The 12,014-nt window shown below is 37.2% G+C and overlaps 1 protein-coding gene across 1 annotated transcript; it reads left to right on the top strand.

The window, feature by feature from the left end:
• Positions 1–2,253: 2,253 nt before the first annotated feature.
• On the top strand, positions 2,254–2,726 carry LOC123330596 (protein kish-A-like). Its single transcript, XM_044932506.1, has one exon. It carries the CDS (start codon positions 2,312–2,314, stop codon positions 2,570–2,572), a length of 261 nt encoding a protein of 86 aa, XP_044788441.1. The 5' UTR covers positions 2,254–2,311; the 3' UTR covers positions 2,573–2,726.
• The last annotated feature ends 9,288 nt before the right edge of the window (positions 2,727–12,014 follow it).

Raw genomic sequence — 12,014 nt, 5'->3', positions numbered from 1 at the left:
GACCTTTTCCAGTCCCGTGGTCACTGCTGAGTTTTCCAAATTTATCGGTGTATCAAGTGCAGCACTTTCACAGCATCATCTTTTAGGATTTGAAGTAGCTCAGCTGGAATTCCATAACCTCCACTAGCTTTGTTTGTAGTGATGCTTCCTAAGGCCTACTTGACTTTGGACTCTAGGACGTCTGGCTCTAGTTGAGTGATCACACCATCGTGGTTTTCTGGGTCATTAAGATCCTTTTTGTATAATTCTTTTGTGTATTCTTACCACCTCTTCTTAATATCTTCTGCTTCTGTTAGGTCCATACCATTTCTGTTTTTTATTGTGCCCATATTTGCATGAAAATTTCCCTTGGTATCTCTAATTTTCTTAAAGAGATTTCTAGTCTTCCCCATTCTATTATTTTCCTCTATTTCTTTGCATTGATCACCAGGAAGGCTTTCTTATCTCTGCTTGTTATTCTTTGGAACTCTGCATTCAGATGGATATATCTTTCCTTTCCTCCTTTGTGTTCTGCTTCTCTTATTTTCTCATCTATTTATAAGGCCTCCTCAGACAACCATTTTGCCTTTTTGCATTTCTTCTTCTTGGGGATGATTTTGATCACTCTCTCCTGTACAATGTTACAAACGTCTGTCCATAGTTCTCCAGGCAGTCTGTCTGTCAGATCTAATCCCTTGAATTTATTTGTCACTTCCACCGTATAATCATAAGGGTGTATTGATTTAGATCATACCTGAATGGTCTAGTAGTTTTCCCTACTTTCTTCAATTTACGTCTGAATTTAAAATATCAGTTTATTGAAGTCTCATTCCTACCTGTGCCATCTCACCTTTTTCCTCCAGCTACACTAGATTACCTTTTTTATTAGTTTATCTGTTGTCCTTTCAATATTTCTTTATGCAAAAACAAGCGAATATGAATGTATTTTTATATAAAAGATTGTCTTGTGCTCTTTCGCTCATTTGTGTCTGATTCTTTGCGACCCCATGGACTGTAGCCCACCAGGCTCCTCTGTCCGTGGAGTTTTCCAGGCAAGGATACTAGAGTGGGTTGCCCTTTCCTCCTCCAGGGGATCTTCCTGACCCAGGGATCGAACCTGCCTCTCCTGTGTTTCCTGCACTACATAGCCTAAAATATACACACACTTTAATTCTTCACTTTTTTTAATATGAAAATTTATCCTGGAAATATTTCCAAGTCAGTAGTTGATACAGATATTCCTTAGTCATTCTTGTGGGTGCAGAATTTTTTATATACCATGATTTATTCAGGTAGTCCCATACTGCTGGATGCTGCATTCTAGTCTTTTGCTTTCACAAACAATTCTGCAAAAAATAAACCATCATTTCAAAGTAGCACAGATATATAGTTAGGCACACATGTGTATATATTTGTATGTGTATGCATGTTACATACAATATCTGTATCTTCCTATGTTAGGTACACACACACACACACACACACAGGCTTCCCAGGTGGTACAGTGGTAAAGAATCTGCCTACCAATGCTGGAGACTCAGGAGATGTGGGTTTGATCCCTGGGTTGGGAAGATCCCCTCAAGAAGGAAATGGCTACCCACTTCAGAATCCTTCCCTGGAGAATCCTATGGACAGAGGAGGCTGGCAAGCAATAGTCCATGGGGTTGCAGAGAGTCAGACATGACAGAGAACATGCAGCAGCAAAATAAATCTCTTACACATATGTATGAGATTCTTAAGATTTAGACAGTTACATCAAGAGTAAATGCATCTGAGATTTTGATTGATAATTCCAGAAATTCTTTCCTAATGGTTATTTCTGCACCTACTAACAATGTTTGAAAGTGTCCATTTCTCCATAGCCTCCTCTCCAACAGCATGTTATAACATTTTTGCATTTTGCCAATCTGATGGTGAAGCAGTTATATCTCAGAGTAGTATTAATTTGCATTTTTACTAGTGAAGTTAGCACCATTTTAGATGCTATTGATTTAGTGGCTATGCTATTGGGTTTTTTTCTGTGACTTGTCCGTTCATATCTTTTGGTTACTTTTCTATAAAGTTAGTCTTTTTCTTCTCTATTCCTAAAAGTTTTTAATGTATATTGAGAATGTAAGCATTTGGTCTGTGCTATGAGTTGGAGATATCTTGCCTATTTTGTTATGTTTGTTTTTAACTCGGCTAATGGCGTATTTCTGACATGCAGAAGTGTTGATTTCATTTGTATTTACTTTTAACTGTTAGCTTTTCCAAAATTTGAGTCACAGTTAAATAGTTATGATAGGCCCTGGGCCCGGAAGGGTGATGCGGCTGGGGCTTCGCTGGCCTCACTATGTCTGCCATTTTCAATTTTCCGAGTCTGTTGACTGTAATCTTGCTGCTTATATGTACCTGTGCTTATATCCGATCCTTGGCACCCAGCCTCCTGGACAGAAATAAAACTGGGTTGTTGGATATATTTTGGAAGGGTGCCACAACTGGTGAACGGAAGAGTCCTTATGTTGCAGTCTGCTGTATCGTGATGGCCTTCAACATCCTTTTCATACAGCAGCTTGGAAAAATGCCAGAATTCTTCAGTCGCCATCAAATTTAAATATGACAAAAAAGGACTGATCTGCCGAAAATAGTGGAAAGAATGGTTAACCCTTTTATCTCTGAACATTGAATGAGCTACACTTTCAGCTGCTGTTCTCTATTTTTGTTATTGGACCAATGTTCTATATAAATAATTAGGATGGAACATTTAATACTCAGAGTTGAAATGTGTCTGTAACAATCAACCTCAGTAATGTCGCTACAATATGACATTCTGCACACGTCATTCTGTTGTGCTAGATACCAGTTTTTAGTGAGGTATCTTTAAGGCCCATAGTAGAAAACAAAATTGGTAAATTATTCAAGTTCCTTTCACTGTGATTTGGAAATGCTAAATCTTTATAGAATGAGACCTTTTTTTCAGACTAGCTTTTTTATTGGGAAAAAAAAAAAAAGGTTCAATTTGTGTTGGTAAGGATTGTATTCATATTTATAAGGATTGCATTCATACTTAATAATGCTGGCTTTCCTCTGGCCATACCATTTTGAGCATTAACCAGAGTACCTCTACTCTTAGCAATCTGTAGTTTATTACAGGTGTTTAAACTATTTAAAACAAGCTTATGTAGTTCTTAAGGAGGAAGATAGATGTGACTTAAGAGAAAATGTTAAGACTATTGAGAAAATGCTCCTATTTAACATAAAATAATTCAGAATACCTGACTGGTGTTATTATCTCTGAAACCTCTGGTTAAGTATGGATAAATGTCTTAAGCAAAAATTTGACCAGCTGTCATTCTCCAAATAAGACTACATACTTGGAGTAAAAAGAGCTAAGCTGAACAATTACAGAATGATAATCTTGGATGTGTTTTTCATTCTTTTTAGTGTTAGGTCTGTACATTTTTAATTACCCCAAAATACAAACTGTATTTTTGTTTTTTTAATAAAAATAAATAAATAGTTATGATAAAATACTTTCCCAAAGTTTTGCTGTTTTCTAATACTTCTAAATTTCATTTTCTTACATTTAAATCCTTGATCCATTTGGATCTATTTGTTTAACTTGATACATAGCATCCGTGTGGAATCTGCCTTATTTTTTCCAACTTGCTACCCAGTTTTCCCAATACTGTTTATTAAAAAGTCTATATTTACTGTTTGATTTGATGTGCAGTGTTCACAGTACACTAAATTCCCATAGGTATTCAAGTCTATCTCTGGACTTTCTATCCTATTTGATTAGTCTGTCTTTTCATGAGCCAATCCTATAATTTAATGATTGATGCATTATAGTATTTTTACACTGGTAGGAGTAGTACCTTTATTGCTCATTATCAGAATTTTCCAGATCATTCTTCTTTGATCATTTATTTTTTCCTGTGCACTTTAAAATTGGTTTATCTAGTTCCAGAAAATAATCCATATTTTTACTGTTTGTTCTTTGATAATTTAAAAAAATCGCACATTGCTTTATGATATTGTCTTCCCATTAAAGAACACAATACATCTTTACATTAATCTAAGTTAAATTGTATTCACTGCAATATAAAATTTAGTTAATAGTTTCAGGTGTACAACATAATAATTTGATATAGTTGCTTGGCCAAAAAGTTCATTGAGGATTTTCCCATAAGATGGCTTTAGTAGCACTTAGTCTTCAGCTTCATTCAAAACATTTTATTAGATTGTATTATGACAACTGTCATATTGGCATGCATTTAAAAAAAAAACAAAATTGGCAAATTTTTTGTAGCTGTTTTATTATTGACAATGGAAGAAAAGCAAAATTTTTAGCATATTATGCTTTGTTATTTCAAGAAAGGTAAAAACACAACTAAAACACACACAAAAAACGATTTTTGCAGTGTATGGAGAAGGTTCTCTGAGTGACCAAACATGTCAAAAGTGGTTTGTGAAGTTTCATGCTGGAAATTTTCACTGGCTGATGCCCCACAGCCAAGTAGACCATTGAAGTTGAGACATTAATTGAACTGAGACATTAATTGAGAACAATCAACATTATACCATCTAGGAGATAGCTAACATACTCAAAATATCCAAGCCTTGGTAATCGTTTGTACCAGCTTGGTCATGTTAATTGCTTCCTTGTTTGGGTTCCACATAAGTTAAGCAAAAAAAACTGAACTGAATGTACAAGTAAGATAATTCAATATTTGTTTTTCTCTCGTTATTTTATTTTGTCTTTCTCTCATTATTTCGCTCAGTATAGCACTCTCAAGGCCCAAATGACAGGATTTCCTTCTGTTTATGGCTAAATTATCATAAATATTTATTCAACATCTGCCTTGTCCATTCATCCATCAGCAGTAGACACCTCAATTGCTTCCATATCCATATCTTGGCTCTTGTGAATAATGCAGTAAACATGAGCATATCTTTTCAAGTTAATGTTTTTGTTTCCTTCAGAAGAGTACCCAGAAGTGGAATTGCTAGATCATATGATAGTTCTATTTTCAAGTTTTATTTGTATGTTTATTTTATACTGGAGTACAGTTGATTTACAGTGTTGTGTCTCAGGTGTGCAGCAAAGCGATTCCATTGTACATATTCATATATCTATTCTTTTTCAGATTTTTTTACCCTTTAGATTATTACAGAATATTGACTAGAGTTCTCTGTGCTATCCAGTAGGTCCTTGTTGATTATTTAATATATAGTAGTTTGTACATGTAAATCCCAAACTCCTAATTTATTCCGCCCCCCCCACCTTTCCCCTTTGATACCTATAAATTTTTTTCTAAGATCTATGAGTCTATTTCTGTTTTGTAAATAAGTTCATTTGTATCATTTTTTTAGCATCTACATATAAGTGATATCATATCATACGATATTTGCCTTTCTCTCTGACATATTTCACTTAGTATGATAATCTCTAGGTCCATCCATGTTGCTTCAAATGCTTTATTTCATTCTTTTTTATGGCTGAGTAATATTCCACTGTGTATGTGTACCACATCTTCTTATCCATTCGTCTGTCATTGGACATTTAGATTGTTTTCATGTCTTGGCTATTGTAAATAGTGCTGCAGAGAACTTTGGGGTTTATGTATCTTTCTGAATTTTATGGTTTTCTCCAGGTAGAGGCCTAGGAGTGGAATCACTGAACCATATGGTAGTTCTATTTTTAAGTTTTTCATGAACCTCCATACTGTTTTCCATAGCAGTGCACCAGTTTACATTCACACCAACAATGCACAAGGGTTCTTTTTCTCCACATCCTCCCAAGTTAAGTTTCATATTCTTTGTATTAGAAAGATTCTCCTTTGGGTTCTGGGTATTTCTTAAGCCCTGAATATTTCATCTTTTGTTATTGAAAGAGAGTCTACTTAACACATTATTTCTGTCATTGTTATTTTAATAGATTAATTTCTGTATAATAATCATTTTATATCAGACTACTTTGAATTCTTTTTAGTTGTCCATTTCATTTGCTGTCTCTTGGACTTTTTCAGGTATATGATCATGCCATCTGCAAAATGGAGATAATTTAATTTTTTTCCAATTTTTGTACCTTTAACTTTCTATGGTTTTGGAGGTATTAGGCAATTAATTAGACAGTGTTCATTTGTATCCAATGTAGTGGATTATTGTAGTGATTATTGTAGAAGTTTGATAGTTTGATAATGACAGTTTGTCTAGTTTCTGACTTTAGGAGAAATATCTTAGATGTTTCTCCATTAGGAAATATGTTTGCCTTAGGGCTGAGATACAATATGTCCAATCATATAAGTGAAGTTTTCATCAACTCTTATTCTGAGTGCTTTTTTTTGTAAATCAAGGGTAGATTTATTTTTAGCAAATTTATTTTCTGTGCCTATGTGCATGCATGCTAAGTCGCTTCAGTCGTGTCCGAGTCTTTGCCACCCCATGGACTGGTGCCTGCAAGGCTCCTCTGTCCATGGACTTCTCCAGGCAAGAATACTGGAGTGGGCTGCCATGCTCTACTCCAGGGGATCTTCCCTTCTATGATTATATATAAATGTAATTTTTCCATGGATTTATTAATATGCTAAAATACAAGACTAAATGTTGTACTATTGAAATATTCAGACGTTCTTATACAGGGGGTGGGGAGGAACCTAATTTGATTATGACAAATAATTCTCTTACTGTATGGTTTACTAATATTTTATTGTCTTTTTGAAGTGATATTCATAAATATAATTCATCTTTTTGCATTCTATCAGTTTTAGTATCAATGATTTATGAGATAATTTTGAAGTTTTCATTATTCTGAGAACTGAGACATTTTTCTGAGATCTGAGATAGTTTAAATAATGTTAGAATTACCTATTCTCTAAAGATTTCTCTGTGAAACTAGAAAATAGTACTTTTGGAGGGGTGGAGTAGATATTTCCAATACATATAACCAGCAATTAAGCTAGTTTGCAACCACTTCTGTCAGGTTTCCCTCAATTCCAATACACAACTTCAGTATCCTACAGTGTTTAACCTTGATACTCTTAACTGTACTTTAGCTACTACAGCCTAAGTCATAAGTTTCAATAGAAATCAAACACCACAGAATTCTTAAACCTGCTGGGGTAAGTTTTGGTTGAATACTTTTCCCCAGGAATTTATCTATTTCTTTATTTATCTTTCATAGAGTTGTACAAAATAGTTCTATAATCCCTTTTGTTTTTGTGATTATTTCAATTTATTTTGTATCTTATTTTTTGACTGATATTTTTGGATTGGGAAGTAAATTAAAGTATCCTGTTTGTAGTGTATTTCTGTTTCTCCTTGTATAGTCTATGGGTTTTTACTTCATGAAAGTTAGATATTGCCAAGTTACTTATTTGGTACCTAGGTATTCATTTCTTATATTCCTTTTGAATTCTTACCCTTAGCATTAAAAAAAAAGTCTTTTAAAATTGCTTTTTTATTTCAGTTCTGTATTCACTGATACCAAAATCACTGCCATGCTTTCTTTTTGTTAGTATTTGTTCATCCTTTTATTTTTCTCTTTACTGAATTGCATCCACAACACCCAGTTGTGGATGGGACTAGTGATAGAAGCAAGGTCTGATGCTGTAAAGAGCAATATTTCATAGAACCTGGCATGTTAGGTCAATGAATCGAGGCAAATTAGAAGTGGTCAAACAGGAGATAACAAGAGTGAACATCGACATTCTAGGAATCAGCAAACTAAGATGGACTGCAATGGGTGAATTTAACTCAGATGACCATTATACCTACTACTGTGGGCAGGAATCCCTTAGAAGAAATGGAGTAGCCATCATGGTCAACAAAAGAGTCCTAAATGCAGTACTTGGATGAAATCTAAAAAATGACAGGATGATCTCTGTTCATTTCCAAGGCAAACCATTTAATATCACAGTAATCCAAGTCTATGCCCCTACCAGTAACCCTGAAGAAGCTGAGGTTGAACAGTTCTATGAAAACCTACAAGGCCTTCTAGAACTAACACCCCCAAAAGATGTCCTTTTCATTATAGGGACCTGGAATGCAAAAGTAGGAAGTCAAGAAACTTCTAGAGTAACAGGCAAATTTGGCCTTGGAGTACAGAATGAAGCAGGGCAAAGGCTAACAGAGTTGTTTCAAGAGAATGCACTGGTCATAGCAAACACCCTCTTCCAACAACACAAGAGAAGACTCTACACATGGACATCACCAGATGGTCAACACCAAAATCAGATTGATTATATTCTTTGCAGCCAAAGATGGAGAAGCTGTATACAGTCAGCAAAAACAAGACCAGGAGCTGACTGTGACTCAGATCACGAACTCCTTATTGCCAAATTCAGACTGAAATTGAAGGTGGAGAAAACCACTAGACCATTAAGGTATGATCTAAATCAAATCCCTTATTACTATACAATGGAAGTGAGAAATAGATTTAAGGGACTAGACCTGATAGACAGAGTGTCTGATGAACTATGGACAGAGGTTTGTGACATTGTACAGAAGACCCGGATAAAGACCATCCCCAAGAAAAAGAAATGCAAAAAAGCAAAATGACTGTCTGAGGAGGCCTTACAAATAGCTGTGAAAATAAGAGAAGCAAAAAGCAAAGGAGAGAAGGAAAGATATTCCCGTTTGAATGCAGACTTCCAAAGAATAGCAAGGAGAGGTAAGAAAGCCTTCCTCAGTGACCAATGCAAAGAAATAGAGGAAAACAACAGAATAGGAAAGACTAGAGGTCTCTTCAAGAGAATTAGAGATACCAAGGGAACATTTCATGCAAAGATGGGCTCGATAAAGGACAGAAATGGAATGGACCTAATAGAAGCAGAAGATATTAAGAAGAGGTGGCAAGAACACACAGAAGAACTGTACAAAAAAGATCTTCAAGACCCAGATAATCATGATGGTGTGATCATTCACCTAGAGCCAGACATCTTGGAATGGGAAGTTAAATGGGCCTTAAGACGCATCACTATGAACAAAGCTAGTGGAAGTTATGGAATTCCAATTGAACTATTTCAAGTCCTGAAAGATGATGCTGTGAAAGTGCTGCACTCAATATGTCAGCAAATTTGGAAAACTCAGCAGTGGCCAAAGGACTGGAAAAGGTCAGCTTTCATTCCAATCCCAAAGAAAGGAAATATCAAAGAAAGTTCAAACTACCACACAATTGCACTCTTCTCACACGCTAGTGAAGTAATGCTCAAAATTCTCCAAGCCAGGCTTCAGCAATACGTGAACCGTGAACTTCCAGATGTTCAAGCTGGTTTTAGAAAAGGCAGAGGAACCAGAGATCAAATTTGCCAACATCTGCTGGATCATTGAAAAAGCAAGAGAATTCCAGAAGAACATCTATTTCTGCTTTATTGACTATGCCAAAGCTTTTGACTGTGTGGATCACAAGAAACTGTGGAAAATTCTGAAAGAGATGGGAATATCAGACCACCTGACCTGCCTCTTGAGAAACCTATATGCAGGTCAGGAAGCAACAGTTAGAAGTGGACATGGAACAACAGACTGGTTCCAAATAGGAAAAGAAGTACGTCAAGGCTGTATATTGTCACCCTGCTTATTTAACTTCTATGCAGAGTACCTCATGAGAAACGCTGGGCTGGATGAAGCACAAGCTGGAATCAAGATTGCCGGGAGAAATATCAATAACCTCAGATATGCAGATGACAACACCCTTATGGCAGAAAGTGAAGACCTAAAGAGCCTCTTGATGAAAGTGAAAGAGAAGAATGAAAAAGTGGCTTAAAGCTCAACATTCAGAAACTAAGATCATGGCATCTGGTCCTATCACTTCATGACAAATAGATGGGGAAACAGTGGTTGACTTTATTTTTCTGGGCTCCAAAATTACTGCAGATGGTGATTGCAGCCATGAAATTAAAAGACGCTTACTCCTTGGAAGGAAAGTTATGGCCAACCTAGATAGCATATTGAAAAGCAGAGACATTACTTTGCCAACAAGGGTCCGTCTAGTCAAGGCTATGGTTTTTCCTGTGGTCATGTATGGATGTGAGAGTTGGACTATAAAGAAAGCTGAGCACCAAAGAATTGATGCTTTTGAACTGTGGTGTTGGAGAAGACTCTTGAGAGTCCCTTGGAGTGCAAGGAGATCCAACCAATCCATCCTAAAGGAGATCAGTCCTGAGTGTTCATTGGTAGGACTGATGTTGAAGCTGAAACTCCAATACTTTGGCCACCTGATGCTAAGTCCTGACTCATTTGAAAAGACCCTGATGCTGGAAAAGATTGAGGGCAGGAGGAGAAGGGGACAACAGAGGATGAGATGGTTGGATAGCATTACCGACTTGATGGACATGGGTTTGGGTGGACTCAGGGAGTTGGTGATGGACAGGGAGGCCTGGTGTGCTGCAGTTCATGGGGTCGCAAAGAGTCCAACACAACTGAGTGACTGAACTGGATTGAACTGAATTGCATTACTTCTGGAGTGCCTTTTGTTTACAGCATAGGGCTCAGTTTTGCTTTACAATAGAAGTATGTCTTATAGCTTGCATACAAACCCCAAAAGTCACATTCTCTTATGTTCCACTGGCCAAAGCAAATTTCATGGCTGAGTCCAGATTCAAAAGGTGGGAAAGTTAACTCTATTCTTAGAGAGAAGTTGCAAAATATTGTTACTGTTTGGCCTAAGAATGGGATCTACTCCAGGCAATGAGGTGGACTGTCTGTGTGGGAACTAATTGGGGAGTGGAGAGAAATGCATGCCTGTAGGCTGATCTCCCTCTGAAGAAACTATGCTGGAAAGAGATGTTTTTTGAACCTTATCTAAGAATCCGTGTGGGCTTCCCTTGTAGCTCAGTCAGTAAAGACCCTGCCTGTAGTGCAGGAGACATGGGTTAGATCCCTGGGTTGGGAAGATCCCCTGGAGAAGGAAATGGCAACCCAATTCTGTATCCTTGCCTGGAAAATCTCATGGACAGAGAAACCTGGTGGGCTGCAGTCGATGGGGTCGCAAAGAGTCAAGTACTACTGAGTGACTAACACGTAAGTATCCATGTGTGGACTGGGTAAAAAAAAAAAAAGTCTAATGTGAGAGTTGTGAGTTCAGTTTTATTTGGAGTTTAGTGAGGACTACAGCCTGGGAGACAGCCTCTCAAATAGTTCTGAGGAACTTCTCTGTAAAGGTAGGGAGCTGGGGAGAGTCAGCATGTGATTTTGGTGAAGGGAGTCTATGTAGTCAAGCACACATCTTGGTAGAAGGTTACTGCAAATCACAAGGCACAGATATCTTAGTTAATGATTTTAGTGCTTTTCTGAGAGATCCAATCAGTCCATTCTGAAGGAGATCAGCCCTGGGATTACTTTGGAAGGAATGATGCTAAAGCTGAAACTCCAGTACTTTGGCCACCTCATGCGAAGAGTTGACTCATTGGAAAAGACTTTGATCTGATGCTGGGAGGGATTGGGGGCAGGAGGAGAAGGGGACGACAGAGGATGAGATGGCTGGATGGCATCACTGACTCGATGGACATGAGTCTGGGTGAACTCTGGGAGTTGGTGATGGACAGGGAGGCCTGGTGTGCTGCAATTCATGAGGTCACAAAGAGTCAGACACGACTGAGTGACTGAACTAAACTGAACTGAAGCATGAGAAGATACAAGAAATTGGGATTCATAAAATTTTCTTCCAAAAATAACTGACACTTGTTCCTTGCCCTTTCTTCTCACTCTAAGCAACAGAGCATAGCTTTGGCCTAAGTTAAATAGGAGAAGAGCTGACTATCAGAATGATGTTTCTGGCGGTTGGAAATGGCTGCATGACTATACAAACTAGCCAAGGGAATTAAAGGAAACTCTCCACAACAGAAAGGGGAGTTTAACAGAGCACAAAGACTGAAAAAGAGAAAGAAGAAGCAGAGGTGGAAGACACAAGAGTGAAGGGGGCATAACTAATGGAGCAAGGTACTCAAGGAAGTTGAAAGGGTTGGAGTCAATAAAGCCTGGATTTGAAGAGGAGGAAACAAATTTTATCCTTCAGAAATAGAGGAAAGGTGTTAAGAATGGGTTTGAACATAGGT

The sequence above is a fragment of the Bubalus bubalis genome, chromosome 2 (assembly GCF_019923935.1).
Source record: "Bubalus bubalis isolate 160015118507 breed Murrah chromosome 2, NDDB_SH_1, whole genome shotgun sequence".
Classification (NCBI taxonomy): Eukaryota; Metazoa; Chordata; class Mammalia; order Artiodactyla; family Bovidae; genus Bubalus; species Bubalus bubalis.
Note: the sequence above shows the minus strand (reverse complement) of the source record. Positions and strands in the feature narration are given on the sequence as shown.

Coding starts and splice junctions, on each gene's coding strand:
- LOC123330596 (XM_044932506.1), top strand. CDS start 2,312: ATGTCTGCCATTTTCAATTTTCCGAGTCTGTTGACTGTAATCTTGCTG.